The sequence below is a fragment of the Phaseolus vulgaris genome, chromosome 4 (assembly GCF_000499845.2).
Source record: "Phaseolus vulgaris cultivar G19833 chromosome 4, P. vulgaris v2.0, whole genome shotgun sequence".
Lineage (NCBI taxonomy): Eukaryota > Viridiplantae > Streptophyta > Magnoliopsida > Fabales > Fabaceae > Phaseolus > Phaseolus vulgaris.
The window spans coordinates 33,515,279-33,533,575 of NC_023756.2; the positions used below are offsets into that span (position 1 = coordinate 33,515,279).

At 36.4% G+C, this 18,297-nt stretch overlaps 2 protein-coding genes across 2 annotated transcripts; both read right to left on the reverse strand.

The window, feature by feature from the left end:
• Positions 1-8,332: 8,332 nt before the first annotated feature.
• LOC137838700 (uncharacterized) lies at positions 8,333-8,803 on the reverse strand. The gene has a single exon (XM_068647931.1). The coding sequence runs from the start codon at positions 8,801-8,803 to the stop codon at positions 8,333-8,335; it is 471 nt and encodes a 156-aa protein (XP_068504032.1).
• A 567-nt stretch (positions 8,804-9,370) lies between these two features.
• On the reverse strand, positions 9,371-10,447 carry LOC137838701 (uncharacterized). The gene has a single exon (XM_068647932.1). The coding sequence runs from the start codon at positions 10,445-10,447 to the stop codon at positions 9,371-9,373; it is 1,077 nt and encodes a 358-aa protein (XP_068504033.1).
• Between the last annotated feature and the right edge of the window lie 7,850 nt (positions 10,448-18,297).

Sequence of the window (18,297 nt, forward strand, 5' to 3'; positions counted from 1 at the left end):
ACTACTTAACTGAGAGGAGAGTGAAAAGATTGAAACGTTAATTTTATTTTGTAGTCACCTAACTAGCATGAGAGTGGAGAAATTGGTCATTTTTCTGTTTTAAACTGATATTCTTCTTTATTAAATAAACAATTTTTTTAATTTTAAAATTTTATTTTATTTGTTCTCACTCAACTAGCAGGAGAGTTGGAGAGATTGGTAGTTTATTTTATTTTATGTGTGGTCACTTAACTAGCAGGAGATTGATTATCAGAAGAAGTTTTGAATGTTGAGCAGTTTTTTATTTTTTCTCTCTCTTAGTTTATCTCTCTCCTTCCTCAAATCTCTTAAAACTCAATAACATATCTCTCATACATACAAATACACATAAATTTATATATATATATATATATATATATATAATTATTTTAAAAAAAAACTAAAAAATGCACGGACTATGTTTCCATTGATAACTGATAAAACAGTCACAATTAATAAAAACATTTACAATTGAAAAGTTAGTAATAACTGAAAATCTAAAATATTATATGAGATTTTTTTTTATTATCTAATAACGTCAACAAATTAACATGTATATACTTCATGTTCAGCTTGGTTAAATTATTTTAAATTAATAAAACCTTCTTCAACTCCAATATTTTTAAACAGTGCTTGATATATTAGGTATTTTTAAACTACTTCATTCCAATTTTATTATCAAATCATAGATGAAGGATAACTTTATCAGATTTTATAAAAAAAAAAATATGTAACTTAATAATGTAAAAAGATTTTACATTCTCTTTTAATTACAATGGTATAAATTAACATTGTTCATTCCTTGTGATTTGATTAAATACTAATGGACAATATAAATACATGAAAAATCAATTACTTCTATAATAGCTACTTTAAAAAATTGTAGCTGAAAATATTTATGATTTATTCACTATGTAAAATTTTACGTGTTTAAATTAATTTTCAATTACTCCATTTTTTTTTATTTCTAAAGTGCATTTTGGTGGCACCACAAAAGAGACTCATTCGTAAACATGCAATTGTCGTTCCTTTTGTAAAAGCCTATGCACCTTAACAGAGGTCATATCATAATAAAACTTTGCGGCTTTGCCATTTTCACTAAACCCATTTTCTATATCGTTGGGATTTTTATTTTTTTTCAAAATATACCCATTCAAAAGAAATTTCCTCAAATAAACTTTTTTCTGCTTTAATTTCCAAATTTATTTTATTTTGTTTTTTATTCATATTGAGAATTCAATTTCTAATTAATTAAATTTTACTCAATTTTTAACCATGAATAGTGTCATTATATATTTTTTCTTTTTCCCTCTCTAATTTTAAAAAGAAATTTGAAAAATCAAATTATATTTTAGCTTTTCAAGAATAAATTTTTGATTATTTTTTAGTACAGATATGTGTAAATTGAGAATTTAATTTCCTAGAAATCGAATTCTCAATCTAGTCACTCCCACACTAAAAATTGATCTGAATTTGATTCTCGAATACCCTAATTTGAACCTAATTCTTTATAAAAATGAAAAAAAAATGTGAGCTATTTCATGTTGAGAATTTTTTATATTTTTATTTTTTATTTTTTTAAAAAAACTTTCATCTTGACATCTCAACTAGGCTGACAGTTCCGTAACAACAATCATTCGTCATCACATGAAAAAAATATTATTAAAAAACAAAAACAAAAATACAAAAATATGGAAAAGCAGAGCAAAACTCATATGTTAACAAAAACACAACAATCATTTTTCATCACATGAAAAATGTATTATTAAAAAAAATACAAAAATATGGGAGAACTAGATCAAAACTCATATATTAACTGTACCTGAGTGGAGAGATGGGGCCCAGACACGGTCGGTTGATGTAGTATAATTACTGATGTGTCGATCTTCCTCTTCTTCGGTCGGTCGTTCCTTCTTGGTGTCTCCTTCGGTCGGGCGGGGGAGGGTACCTGCGAAGGCACTCCGACGCTCAAATAAGTGAGAGATTCTAAGTGTGGTTTAGTAAGTGGATGAAAAACGTACCTTTCTTTGGCCTGAGCACAGTATTTATAGGATTGCCTAGTGGACTTTCTGTTCCTTGGGCTTAGGGTGGTTATGAGTAAATCTTGTCAGTTATGTACCGGGATACCCGGAGAACATATCTTCTTTAATCACGTTCTCCTTATTTTTCGGAGGTGTATCTTAACCGCTTTAGGTTATCGCGTAAATATCATTTATTATGAATTTGGTCGGTCGGCCACGTGTGTCCGTCCGGTGCCTACCGGTACACTTTCCCCCCAGGCTCGAGGTGAATAAAATCCGAAGAGTCGTAATGATTGTTGGGGTTTCCGAGGTGTCAGACATTAATTATAACGGTATGATTGGACGTTCGCTTTTTGTCGAAGGCGACGGAGATGGATCTTACGGTGTAGGTTAAGTGACGATTCGTCTTCCGGCTGATAGAGGTCCTAGGATGAATTCATATCTAACGGATGAGGGTGAGAAGGAAATGCTATAAATAGCGCTCCCATTTGCAGGGATACCACGTTTCCTTGAATTCGGCATCCGAGTCGCTCCGATTGCCGAGTCCATATTGCGAGTTGTGTTGCTCTACGATCTGTAATTGTTGACCGAGCATCGATTCGTGAACGAAAGGTTAGTTATGTCGTCTCAACTTTCTTGAAATAGAATAGTAAGTAGAGAGTCGAGCGAGAGTGGGGAGTCATCGTCCGGTAGTAGCGAAAGTACTAGTGGGTATATGGGTCCGACGAATGACTGGGTTGAGAGTGCCATTAGAAATACCGCTACGACGCTTAGGAAATCTGATGACTTGGATAAAGTGATAGCAAAGGCCCCCCTCGTACGTTCGGGTCTACCGTCGGACATCGTAGTTGCCGAGATATGTGGGTACACCGACCGCGTGTGTCATGGGAGGAAAACGCCCCGGTAGATTTTTTTCTTTGTTTACAACACTTTGTTTGTTGATTTAAGAGTGACCTTGCCATTTGATGAGTTTACGGCGGATGTGCTAAGGTTTCTCAACCTAGCACCTACTCAGCTTCACCCGAACTCATGGGCGTGCTTACAGGCCTTCCGAATGGTGTGTCAACTTTTTGACCTGACGCCTAGAGCGGAAGTTTTCTTGTTTTATTACAACACGTATCCGTCCAACCCAGTGAGTTGGGTTTCGTTGGTGAGTCGTCCTAGGAGTGTGCGTTTTGCGGCTTTCACCACGTCATACAAGAACTTCAAGGAAAGATATTTCAAAGTGTTGTGGAGCCGGACGACCGAGAACATTTTTACCTGGCCGAGGGTGGTACCAAGTTTCCCTTTCATTGGACGCAGAATCCAACCTCTCTTACTACTAATTCCCGAACGGCCGTGTCGGTGTTGGGCAAGGCTGAAATGGCGGTATTCGACCAGCTCCCTCACAAGTTGCCCACGAGGGAGATAATATTTCATTATATACGTCGTCTGACCCTTGGGCGGATTTTGTTGGTATGTTACTTTGCAATTTTGGTTGGTCGGATTGTTTCATTAATAGTGTATAATTCATGTATGTTTTGCAGAGATAATGACTCGGACGGATGCATCCCTTAACGCTTACATGAACGACTTACGCCGACAAAGGAATCGGTAGGTGGGTTCGCTTGAGGCGAGCGGGGCATTGGCAGTTCGGCCGGCCACGACGGTACCTGCTGTGGGTGTTTCGGCCGCGGCGGCTGCCAAGAAGAGGGGACGACCTTCTAAAGGGAATCAAGAAGGCCGAGCCGGGCCCTCCCGAGCGACCTCTAAGCCAACATTGCTATCGGCCGGTATGGAAGTAGCGGCCCATTTGCAGGTGGAACTGACCGCGGAGGAGAATGAAGTTTTTTCTACCATCCCCACAACCAAGTTGATGGTGGAAACGTTGGAGTTACAAAGTCGAGCGCTCATAGCGAGCCGAACGGTCGTCGAGGAGCTCGAGAGAGTGACGACCGTCATTGTTCCTCGTTTAAAGAAGGAGGTAACCGAGGCCAACCAAGCTTCGAAGGTGTCGACCGAGATGGCCGAAAAGCTGAAGGGCCAGATAGAAGAGAAACAGGCGGCCATAAAAGTGCATGAGGAGCAGAAAAGGGGCCTCGAGGCGCAGCTAAAGGAGGGGGCCGACCGGGAGGAGGTTCTAAAAGCTGAAGTGGCTAAGTGTCAAGACTTCATGCTTCGCATTAGTGAGGAGTACTTCTGGTTGGGCATCCAACAAGCGGCTTGTTTGCATGGGATACCGGCGGAGGACGACCGGTATGATATAGAGAAGGTGGTGGTGGATGGAGAGCTGGTGCCGACCAACCCCATTGACAATCCTAATGAGGAGGCCGAGGCGGAGACCCCTGGGCCACAACCAGACGCCTCGTTTGATGAATTGATGAACAATATTCAGTAAAATATTGTTGGACCCGACATGTGGGCAATATACACTTGTATTTTGAATATTTATAATTTTAGTTGGTATGTTTATGATCAGTCGGGTAGTATATGTAACTACTTTTTGAGGAGAAGTGCATAGGCCGAAGGGGTTATAATTTCTGAACCTGGGTAATAGATGGTTTAGTTTATACAAGTAATGATTTATTAATGCGGATACCGAACGAGGCATAGATTGTTCAGTTGACACGAGTAATAATTTGATAATTCGGATGCCGAACGAGGCATAGGTTGTTTCAGATTACACAAGTAATAATTTAATAATTCGGATGCCGAACGAGGCATAGATTATTCCAATGACAAGAAGCAATAATGAGTGCCGAACAAAGAATAGACAATTCTAATTACGTTAAAGTAATAATTTGATAATTCGGATGTCGAACGAGGCATAGATAATTCTGATTACGTTAAAGTAATAATTTGATAATTCGGATGCTGAACGAGGCATAGATTGTGAGTAATAAAAGAAATAGGAGAGACTTGGATTCTGGTTTATAGTGCCTCGTTAAAACCTTCTCGGTCGTAAACCCTCCTTAGGGAAAAACCGACCGAGCGAGGAAAGAGTACACCCTCATTAATTCAACTGTAATAAAATTTGAGATGCGTGGCATTCCACGTTCTCGGTATGTCCTTCCCAGATAAATGTTCTAAGTAATAAGCTCCACCAGCCACTGTATCTGCTATGCGGAATGGTCCTTCCCAATTGCTAGAGAACTTGCCGCCTTCCTTCCGGGCGTCACCTCGCATTCGCCATACTAAGTCACCTTTATGGAACAGTCTCGGTTTGACCTTGGAATTGTATCGTCTGACTGCCCAGATTTTGCATGCTTCCTCTCGAATTTTACACTTGTCCCGAAGTTCGTTGATGAGATCTAGGCCGACTGAGAGACTTTCCTTGTTCAGATCAAGATCAAGGGCTTGCCGACGGAGAGAAGGTTCTCCAATTTCGACGGGGATCATGGCTTCAGTGCCATACGTTAGGCTGTACGGCGTTTCTTGTGTAGTCGTCCGAGGGGTACAGCGATATGCCCATAAGACTTCTAAGAGTTCTTCAGTCCAGTTACCCTTGGCTGGGCCGAGACGTTTCTTCAGCTCGTTCAGAATGACCTTGTTTGCAGCTTCTGCTTGGCCGTTTGTTTGCGGATGTTCGACCGAACTGGCGATGTGTTTGATGTGGAGCTTCTCGTAAAATTCAGCTAACGTCCGGTCGGTAAACTGCCGACTGTTATCGGTGATGATGATCTGTGGAAGGCCGAAACGACAAACAATATTTTTCCATATGAAATTTTGGACATTGCGAGCGGTGATCGCGGTCAGAGGCTTGGCTTCAATCCACTTGGTAAAGTAATCAATGCCGACCAGTAAGAATTTACATTGGCCTTTACCGGGGGCGAAAGGGCCAATGATGTCCATACCCCATTGGACGAACGACCAAGGTGATAACATAAAATGAAGTTCCTCAAGTTTTTGGTGGGACAAAGTACCAAACTCTTGACATTTAAGGCATTTCTAGACAAAATTGGTGCAGTCGCCTTGGATGGTCGGCCAATAGTATCCGGCTCGGAATACTTTGGCGGCCATTGTTCGTGCGCCTGAGTGAGTGCCGCAAATACCTTCATGCAATTCCCGGACGACATAGGAATCTTGATCGGGTGTCAAACATTTAAGGAGTGGTCGGGTATAACCACGACGATAAAGATCGTCGTCGATTAAGACGAACCGAGCAGCCTGTTGCTTCATGGTTTTTTCACCTTGAGGACCACATGTACCATCAAGTAAATATTGCTTAATTGGGGTAATCCAAGTAGATTCCGAGTCAGTCGTTAGACATTCCTGTAGGTCGATGCTTGGGCGTGCAAGCGTAACATGGATGACCGACCGGTGTATTCCTTTACATTTCGTGGTTGCCAGCCGGGACAAGACGTTCGCGCGAGTATTGTGATCGCGTCGAACGTGTTGCATGGATATCTCTGAAAATGTGCTCATCAGCTGTTTGACTAAGTGATAGTATCGCTGCAGAAAGCTTTCTCGGACTTCATACTCGTCATTAAGCTAACCGATGACGAGCCTATAATCACTTTTACAAATTAACTTAGCGATTTCCAATTCTTGAGCGAGGCGTAAACCGGCTATAATGGCCTTATATTCGGCCTGATTGTTCGAAGTTTTGAATTCAAATTTTAAGGCTTGCTCGATAACAATCTCGCCGGGTCCTTCCAAAACGACTCCAGCGCCGCACGACCGCTTATTGGAAGAGTCGTCCACGTATAAAATCCACGATGAGTGTGCAATCCCGGACGAGGAAGGAGTGAGTTCGGCTGCAAAGTCAGCAAGGGCTTGCGACTTGATAGCCCCTCGTGGTTGGTACTGAATATGGAATTCTGATAATTCTATTGTCCATCCAATCATTCGTCCGACTAAATCTGGTTTAGTGAGAATTTTTACAATAGGGTAATTTGTCCGAACAATAATACGATGATTTTGAAAATACATACGCATCCGTCGGGCGGTAATGATGAGAGCCATAGCCACCTTTTCAATCATTTGGTATCGGACCTCGGCGCCATGGAGGGCGCGACTAACGAAATAAACCGGACGCTCTTCAGAATTAATCTCTTGCACCAAGACTGAACTAACAGCTTCGTTAGAAATAGCTAAATATACTATAATCGGCTCTCGGGTATCCGGTTTCTGGATGACCGGTGGGGAGGACAAAAAGGTTTTCAATTGGAGGAAGATTTCCTAACATTCAGCCGACCACTCAAAGCGAGATGCTTTTTTCAATAATTGGACTATGGGTCTTGTTTTTTCTGCAAGCTTAGGAACAAATCTGGACAAGGCGGTGAGCCGACCGATGAGTCTCTGAATTTCTTTAATGGAGTTGGGGCTCCTCATTTCGGAAATGGCTTGACATTTTTCTGGATTAGCTTCTATGCCACGGTGAGTAAGCATAAAACCTAAGAACTTTCCTCCCTCGACGCCAAACGCGCATTTGTCAGGATTGAGTCGCATCCGGTGCTGCTGGAGAGGTTGGAAAACTTCTTTTAGGTCAGCAACATGTTGCTTACATGAGTCAGATTTGACAACAATGTCATCGACGTAGACTTCAACATTCCGGTCGATCATGTCGTGGAACACATGATCCATTAACCTTTGATAAGTGGCCCCGACGTTTTTGAGTCCGAAGGGCATAACTTCATAGTAGAAGTTGTCGGAATCAGTCATGAAGGCCGTCTTCTTTCGGTCGGCCGGGTGCATTTGGATTTGATTATAACCTGAATAGGCATCGAGGAAGCTAAGAATGTGATGCCCGGTCGCCCCGCCAACTAGACGATCAATGGTAGGTAGAGGATAAAAGTCTTTTGGGCATGCCTTATTGAGGTCCGTGTAATCAACGCACATTCACCATTTTCCATTCGCTTTCTTTACCATAACTACGTTGACTAGCCATGTAGTGTAATGGGCTTTCCGAATGAATCCAGCTTGTAACAATTTATCAGCTTCGTCACGTGCGGCTTGACGTCGTTCCTCTCCTAGATTTCTTTTCTTTTGAGCTATTGGCCTAGCTTCTTTATATAGTGATAATCGATGAGTAATGACCTTCGGGTCTACGCCAGGCATGTCAGCTGTCGTCCATGCGAAAAGATCAGCATTTTTCGCAAGCGTCATGCCGATGGCTTTTCGGTCGTCCGGCTTCAGTGAGGTGCCAATATGTGTAGCATGGCGATCATCACAGAGTGGGAATGGATGTAAATCTTCTCCTGCTTCCATACGGGGATTGTCCATACGAGGATCGAGGTCAACAAGGGCTATCATATGGCGACGGGACATACGCCTTCCTGAATGTCGAGTCGGGGATCATCCTCTTGTGGGAGTCAGTCGTCCGGATTGACCGTGCAGAGCCGCCGAGTTGGCTCACTTTTCAAACTCGCAACATAACATTCTCTAGCAGTTTTTTGATCGACATGGATTGTTGCAATGTCGTCATTTGTCGAGGGGAATTTCATGGCTAAGTGTGGGGTGGAAACAATGGCTTTTAACCTGTTGATGGACGGACGACCGAGGAGGATGTTGTAGGAAGTTTGGGCGTTAACTAGAAGATATCGTACGTTTATTGTTTTATGGAGACCGTCTTCCTCGCCAAAGGTTGTATATAAGTCTATATACCCCTTAGTGTCGACCCGTTCACCTGAGAATCCTACAATTTGTTCATTGTAGGGTTGAATATCTGCTTCTGAGATGCGCATTTTCTGAAAGATTTCCCAGTAAAGTATGTCGACTGAGCTACCTTGGTCTACCAAAGTCTTGGCAATTGCGAACTTGTCAATCTCCACAGTAATCACCATAGGGTCGTCCTGGGCTGGATCTATGGCTGTGAAGTCGTCATCAGTGAAAGTGATCGGAGGTATGTGTGGACGCCTTCTCGTAGTAGTATGAGCGGACTAAATGGCCCGGAGATGTTTCTTTCGGGCGGAATTAGAGCATCCGCCACCGGCAAAGCCTCCTGCTATGTAGTTTATTTCGTGGTTTGGTTCACCCAAGGTAACTGGTCCGGCAATCATATTGATAACTTCGCAAACTCGTTGGCGAGGTCGGGCGTTTCGGTCGGGACTGGTGCTGCGGGCGCCCGTACGCCGAACGGGGCTTTCACTGCGTTTTCGTGAAACCTAGCCATGGTCAGTTCAGCGTTTATAGTCATTGCGGTATGACCGGTCGTCGCCACGGGACGAACGATCGGTGCTTCGTGGTGGGGATCTTGAATTTCTTGTCTTCTTGATGAACTGCCGCAAATGGCCAGCCTGGATGAGCTCTTCGATTTTGTCCTTCAACGCTTGACATCCCTCGGTCGTGTGACCGAAATTACGGTGATACTGGCAATGTTTAGGAGTATCTGCATTCGGTGGTGTTTGATATCATTTTAGTGTCGGAATTAACTTCGTTTGTAGTGCTTCATCTAAGGCTCGCCCCCTGGGAACAGTTAAAGGGGTGTAACTATTGAACCTGGGAATTCGAGCTCCTCTGTTCCGGTTGGACCTCGGAGTGGTCCGGACGGTCCGTTCTGTCTCGATTTCTCTTTCTTTGCTCGGGGTTTGATCCTTGAGGACTCCGGTTCTGACGGCTTTGAACCGTTGGTGATAGTCAATGTGTTCCTCAATTTGCATGAATTTGGTTGCCCGAGTGCGAAGATCTTCCATGTCTTGAGGTGGCTTCTTGATGAGACTTTCAGTAAAACGACTCGGCCGGATGGCCGAAACCAAATGGTGCAATGCAACTTCCTGTTTGAGCCCTCGGATATTCATACATGCTTTGTTGAACCTATCTAAAAAAGTTCTAAGAGATTCACCTTTCTCTTGTTGTACCGCTAGGAGAGACATGGAGGACATGTGATGCGGTCGGCTGGTGGCATATTGAGTAGAAAACTTTACGGCTAAGACGTTAAAGTCATCTATGGAATTCGAAGGCAGCTCTGTAAACCAAGTAAGAGGTTCTTCTTGGAGCGACGTGGGGAATACTTTACACCACACATTGTTGTCTGTGGTATACATAGTCATTTGCGTTTTGTAAACATTTAAATGCTCGTCTGGGTCGGTTGAGCCGTCATAGAGTTTAATGGTGAGGCCTCTCCACTTGTCGGGAAGTGGTGTAGTGATAATTTTGTCTGTAAAAGGATGACACCTTTTACTTAACTTTCTTTCAATAGTTTCAGTTCTGGAACTAGGATTGGGGTCAGTCGGTGTAGGTATGCGAGAAGCGGTTCGGCCGGCCGTATGGGATTGGCCTTCTCGTTCGGGATTATCAACCTGTTGCTGGAGTCGTGCATTTTGCTCTCTTAATAAGGCAATTTCTTCCTCTTGACGGCGTCTATTCTCTTCGTGTTGGCGGCGGTTTTCAATCCCCTTCTGTCGCAATTCCTCCATCTGAGCTTGGAGGGTTTGAATCATAGTCATCTGTTCTGCCATAGCGTCGTTGTTGTTCCTCGTTGCAACCATTATGCCTCAAAAATTGAAATCTTGCCTCGGCCCCACGGTGGGCGCCAATTGTACCTGAGTGGAGAGATGGGGCCCAGACACGGTCGGTTGATGTAGTATAATTGTTGATGTGTCGATCTTCCTCTTCTTCGATCGGTCGTTCCTTCTTGGTGTCTCCTTCGGTCGGGCGGGGGAGGGTACCTGCGAAGGCACTCCGACACTCAAGTAAGTGAGAGATTCTAAGTGTGGTTTAGTAAGTGGATGAAAAACGTACCTTTCTTTGGCCTGAGCACAGTATTTATAGGATTGCCTAGTGGACTTTCTGTTCCTTGGGCTTAGGGTGGTTATGAGTAAATCTTGTCAGTTATGAGTAAATCTTGTCAGTTATGTACTGGGATACCCGGAGAACATATCTTCTTTAATCACGTTCTCCTTATTTTTCGAAGGTGTATCTTAACCGCTTTAGGTTATCGCGTAAATATCATTTATTATGAATTCAGTCGGTCGGCCACGTGTGTCCGTCCGGTGCCTACCGGTACATTAACAAAAACGATACAGGTAGACTATACATATTAATAAAGAATTTTAAGACAGATTAGATGGAAGTCTATTATACCTATTAATAAGAATTTTAAGAATTTAAGAATACTAAATTTTCAACTTGAAGAATAGGTCCAGATTAAGAATTAAAGTGGAAATAAATTTATTTAAGTAAAATAAATAAATAATATTGTTTGGGAGAAAAAAATAATCTATGGTTGGATGTTTGAAGGAACTCAATGTACACATTTTATACAAGTAATGAAAACTATAATGATATTCATAAACCCTAAAACACATCCTACACAATCTTCGTATATGATATTCGCGTTGCATTGATGGCATCTAAAAATAGTGTTCCTTCATTTATTGTTATGTATACTATAGTGTTCATCAAGCATAAATTATCAAACTCAATTCATTCATTCACCTCATGTCTTAATTTCTTTGTCTTATTATGTTATTGTTTATGGTTTGTTTTGGAGTGGATAAAAGCTTGAAAATGAAAAGAAATAAATGAAAAATTTATAATTTAATTTTATGAACATAATTGAATAATTTCTTTATTTTGTATATTAATATATTTAAAAAATAATTTTTAAAATAATTTGATATAAAAATAATTCTAAAAAACTAGAAGTAAACAAGTTTTACTAAATAAAAAAGATATATTTTGAAATAAAAATATATTAAATAAATTAATTTACAAAATTTAAATTTAAATTATTTTATTTTATTTTATTTATTATTTTAATTGCAAATTTTATTATAATGAAAATGTAATTATTAATAATAATTAATTATATTAAAATATAATCGTTTATATATTTCATAATTAATGCTTCCACATAAATCTTCATTTCATTGTGTAGAAAATTTTAAATGAATAATGACTTTTATTTGAATCTTGATAGGTGACATCCAATTTTTCTCTACACCCTAGCAATCAATAATATTATTATTTTTATTTGAATCTTAATATTTCTAAAAAAAAATCATTAAATAAAAATTAATTTTTAGAAAAATAGTTAATTATTATATTGACTAAATTAGATACTATTTTAAAAATTAAACAAATTATTGATATTTAAAACAGTTTTTATAAAATTTATAAGTTAATTTTTAAATTAGTATTTAATTAGTTACATAATAATTACTTATTTTAAATTTTAAAGTTGATAGCTAAAACTTTATTATCTAATTAAATATTAATTTATAAATTTATTTATAAATTTTATTATTAATAAAAATTATTTTAAATATCAATAATTTTCTTTATTTTTGGGTAGTTGCATATAACTCTGAATTGACACCGAGCCTAAAAAATTGGCTATTATTATTTTTTTCAATTCTTTTTGTCTTCTCAAATATTGAAACTACCTATTTATAATTATAAGATTGAAACTACTTGTTTAGAAATTTAAAATCTAAAAATATCTTCATTTAGCAAAAGAATAACAACTCAAATTATTTATTCTCTTATGTGGCAACTTAATAATTTGACATGTATAACATCTTCATGAACTTTTTTTCCTTTGAAAACACAGTTTTTTTTTCTTTTCCTAATCTCCGTACTATCGTGCATCACAAAATATTCCACAATTGTTTCATGAATAATCCATCCTAACGAAAAATGTGTTTATGGCCATTTTGATAGTATTTGTGCTGAGATTCACTCACCCATAACCTTGTTTCCAAACCAATTCTACTTTACTATATGAGAAAAAAATATGGGGTATATTTCAATTCTACCATAAAAAATCTTAAATCATTATTTATTTTGACCATGCTCCTCTTTCTTTGTAGATATTCTGTTGACAATCTCTTATTAAATGGTTTCCAATTGACAAAAGTTGCTTTTGAAGGGATTCTCTTCTACCACATAACTCTAAAAAATTTCATATTGATAGGCTAGTTGCCTCCTTTTATTTTATGAATGATTTTATATGCATATTTGAATGACTATATATCATTATGTTTCTCCTTCCAAACTTATTTAGCTTGATAGACCTCTCCATCTTATCCCTTTCTAATTTTTCCATCAGATTTAATAATAATTCTTTTTGCATTCAAACAATAATTCCATTGAAAAACTCATTCTTATGTATCTCCATTCCAAGTTCTCATCTTACCCCTCTTTTCTTCTTTATGTTCAAATACAATATATAACATATTATATCTTCATTCAATATTTTGTTGTTGTCCAAAGCCAAATCAATCCAAATCTTCACTTTGTTTCCATCCTCTAGCTTCCTAGACATATCTGTTGGAAATTTCACATTGACTAGAGATTAGAGCCTTTCATTGTATATAAGTGGGTGCAAACCTCAACCCTATGAGCCGATTTTATGGGGTTGAGTTAGGCTTAAAGTCCACTTCGTAATATGGTATCATATTTGATTATCATTTTCACACACATTTTACATCTTCTTCCACCAAACTAAGTTATTTTTATATACATCCCTTTATTGTCATATTTCTTCAATTCTTACACTTCAAACCTACACTAGTGCAGAAAAGGCATATAACACCAGTTCTAGGAGTCATATAACACCGGTTCCATCACCGATAGAGATCTTAGCGATGTAAAATGTCAATTACATATAACACTGATTGTAAAAACTGGTGTAATATATCCCAAAATCTGAATAAATTATTCAAAAATATGTTATCCAAAAGGCACATATAACACCGATTGTGGCTCCCAACCGGTGTTATATGTGCTCCCGAGTCACATATTAAATCCCAAACCCAATACCAAAGCATTCAACGTTGCCGAGGGTTGATGACCCCCAGATCCAATACAAAGACGTTCAACATATAACAATTACCCAATTTAAAGCATAATACATTATATTCCAAATACAATATACCAAAACTAATTATCTATATAAATAATTATAAACCAAATAATAATTAAAATTAAAATTAAAATATTTAAAAATAAAAAACTAACTTGGAGCATGAACGTGAAGGGAGCTTTGACGGCAATGTGACGGCGATAGAGGCGGAGATAGTGGCGACAAGAGCGACGACAAGAGTAGAAACAAAATAGCAAAGTGTGAATGGAAGAATCTCGTTCAATGTGAATGCTCTCATGATGAAGAAAACGAAATAAGAGAGAAGTGGCACGGGAGCGGTGGAGGCAGCGACGGTGGTAGCAATGTTGGTAGAAGAAAAATGAACCCTAGAGTAAGAAAACTTATAATAGGGTGAATGAAGAGTGAGGGCACGAGACAAGAAAATATGGTAAAAACATAACTTAAACCTTTTTTTACTTCGAAATAACATATAAAACTTTTTTTAATCTGGAAATTACATATAACACCGATTCCTCTATCCAACCAGTGTTATATGTAGTGCCAAGAGTTAAATTTTTCAAATTTTTTTAAAAACTTTTGGAATGGCATATAACTAGTGTTATAAGTCATTTTTAAAAACTTTTATTTTTTTTTTAATCTAGGAGTAACATATAACACCAATTCCTCTATCCAATCGGTGTTATATGTAATCCCAAATATAAAAAATTTTAAAACTTTTTTTTTTGCTCTGAGTAAGACATATTACATTGAATAGCCCAACCGGTGTAATATGTGTCAAATATTTATAAAATGTCACCGTATTTTTGTTTACATCGGTTCTCATTTAACCGACCTATTATGTCGTTGTAAACAATGTTATTTGCACTAGTGATATGATCTTATTCAACAAAGAATTCCTTTGAGTGTACCTTCATTTATCCAATAAATCCTCATTGAATGTACTTATTTCTTTAACCATCTAATCCTCCATGTTTATTTAGACAACATACTTTATCCCACCTCACCTAATAAATTCTCCTTTTTTTTTATTCACTCTCAACGATACAAAACTATTTTGCAAGTATGTTAAATTTCTCACTACCTCTTTCAGTATTTTAAAGAATGACGCATAGAAAAGAGTAAGAGATGTCAGCATTGAGTTTACTACACATGAAATCATTTTATGTTCCCACGATGCTAGTTTTGTATTGAAAGTATGGATCACTAGTTTCCAAATTTCCAATCTTCTAAGATTAACCCTAATATGTATCCCTAAATAATTCAAAGGAAAATGGGATAGAAAAGTTCAACATATCAACAAAAGTTTTTGTTGTTCTTTCCTCCAACCCAAAATCTCTCAACCTACTTTTAAAGTGATTCATCTTATGTTCAATATCAGCTTAAAGTTTCTCATAATACCTTTATGTTGTCTCTTATATCTTTCCTAAAATATTGTTTCATCAACAAATTGAAGAATATTAACTTTCACCATCTTTTCCACCTTATACCCTGAAAATAATTTATTTGTATTTTCCTTTCATAAGCTCATTTAATCTTTCACCTACAATTGTAAATATGAAAGACAATAGTGAATCTCTTTGTATCAATCATTTTGTCATTTTAAAGTTTTTTTTCATAAGAATGGAAACAAAATTACATTAAAGGCCCTTCTTATTCAATGTATCCATTTTTTTTTATAGAACCTAACATTTTCTAAGCATATAGAAAGGAAACTCCCAATTCAAAGAATCATAAGATTTTTCATGGTAAGATTTGAATACCAAATAACCTTTCTTCAATATCATACCCTCATCCACTAGCAAATTTTTCGCTAAGATACTTTGTAACAAATTTATCAACCTTAGCCACTAATGTGACGAAAGAAAGAGTACCTCCTCTTTAAAAAAAATCATTATTAAAATCTTTATCCAAAATCTCATAAAATATCCTTCTATAATCTGAAAGTTGTAGTTATCTAGGTTAGGATTTTTACTTTATCCACATTCTCAAACTACCTCCTTACTTTCATTGTATGTTCTAAGAATCTTTGTTAAATTTATCCTTGAAATATTTTAAAACTTCTTTATTTTACCTTTAAAGGTTCTTGTTCAAACCTTCCTTGTACATATATTCCTCTCAACATATTCTTATTTTATTTTCCAATTTAGAGTTGAATGAAAGAATTTGGTATTATTGTTCCTTTCTTTAAGCCTTCTAATTCTAGCATTTTACCTCCAAATAGACTATTGTATTTTGTGACATCCCATAACTACTTGTTTAGATTCCTTTTAGTTCATACTTCCTCATTCAAACTTTGTATCCCCTTTTATTTTTGTCTAACCCTTTCAATTTAAAACACATACATCGTTGTCCCCAGTTCCTTCCCATCCTTTGTTCATAATTTTTTAAAAAATTTTCTCTAACAAACAATATAATATCCTAAAAAGTTTAAGTCCCAAACCTCATTATTCATCCTCCATTAGAAAATTCATCAATTCTATATATACAAACATCTTATCAATTTTAGTTTTCACTTTCCCATTGGTTTTATACTAAGTTAAAGTTCTCCCCCATCATATCTTCCATTCTCATATAACTAATAAATTCATTAAATTCATCATAGGTGTTCTCCATAATCCTTTGTATTACTTCTTTTCTCTCTCTCCCATGGTTAAAGTTCCCAATAACACATGATAAACTAAAAGTGCTACACTCATTTTTTTCCTTCAGCTCCTGTCACATCCTCACATTTTCTTCATATTGGCAAAATGAAGATATACAATAACAACATTTTTTTCCTTTGTTCTTCCAAGTCCCTTCAAAACCTAAATATCCACCTCCAAAAAAGTTCCAATGATAACTCACATACCTCATTACCCATGTGTAAAGTAGCCCTCTACAAAGTTCACTTTTGAATGCTTTGCCGTCCACAAGATCAGCCTATAATTATTGACAAAAACTTACCTCTTTATTTTTCTTTTTCATTTCTTGAAGACAAAGAAGTAGATCTTCTTATTTTGAAAAATTTATTCACTTGATTTCCCCTTGATACCACCCAAGACTCCTCACGTTTTAAGATAACACTTTCATCCTCACTACGTGTAACACCTGATTTTCTACCCATGTTCCACAAATGATAAGCCTTAAGCACCTCATTTTCAACCAAAAGATTGTTGGGGAATAAAATATATAAGCTTAACAAATTATGGATATACTTTTTTCAAGTTATATTGTATAGAATTAAAAAAAAAATCTTACTGTTTATCTCACAGGTCCTGAAAATTCAGATGAACAAGGAAGCAAATGCTTAATGACGTGTCTGTACAGGGGTTTTATTACCTTCAAGCATTTAAATTTAGTGAATTTGATTTTTCTTTTCATTCCAAATTATTCAAATTTTAAAGTATTTTATTTTAATGGATCATTTCAATCATCACAAAATATAAAAATATTAATATTAAATAATACTTAATAATTTAAAATATTAGTTAATAGTAATTTTCAGTTAATGTTAATTAAAGTTATTTTTAAGTTTGCAAGATTTTTTTAGATAAGATTGACAAGGTTTTTTTATCAAATAACGTTCGCGGTTAAGATTATTTTTCAAATGTTAATTATAATTATTTCAATTAATATTTATAAAAAAATTATGATATTGTTGGTTAAGAATATTTTATGACTTTTCAATCAATGTCACTAAAAAATATTTCGATTCATATTGATCAAATCAATTATAATTATGTTTGGTAAAAAATTTCTCATATTGATATTTTAAAAGAAAACATGTCCAACTTCGAAAAAAAAAAATTGGTGATGTTGATGGATAAATAATCATAATAGATCAACAAAAATATAATCATAAACGATGTAAATGCAAAATTTCTAACTAACATTTATGGAAAAATAACTTTGTTGACATGACTGAAAAATATTGATTAATGTTGATCAATAAATAATTTTCTCTTAATAACAATCCTAATAGTGTCAACCAAAAAATAATACGTATTAAAGTTGACTTCTACATTGTTTGAAAAACAGTTTCATTATTGTCAATAAAAAAACTTACCTAACATTAGCCAAAAAATAATCATGTTAAAAAATTGATTTGTGTGCGTGGCTAATTTTACTCTTGATAATCTATTTGAACTCTTATGTATTGAGGTGATATTTAATTATTTAATATTTTGTTCTTGATTGATTATTAATATTGTTGTTTTACTTCTAAATCGTTCTGACAGTTTGATAATCTTAAATCTGACCGAAAGGTATTTTTAGGGTTCTGACCTAAACAAAATTTGAGTGCTAGAAATAGACTTCAATTGTTAATTGCCATTAACGTTTAAGTGTGATTCTAAGTTTTTTTTATAAGTATGCGAGAAATTGATATTTAGAAAACATTCTTAAGAATTTTATATGCGAGAAATCGATATAAATGAATTTTCTACGAGCATCAATTTCAATCAAAGAACTTAATATTGACATGCTAATCAAAATAAATAAGAGTGAGACAGATGAAACATAATTCCCATT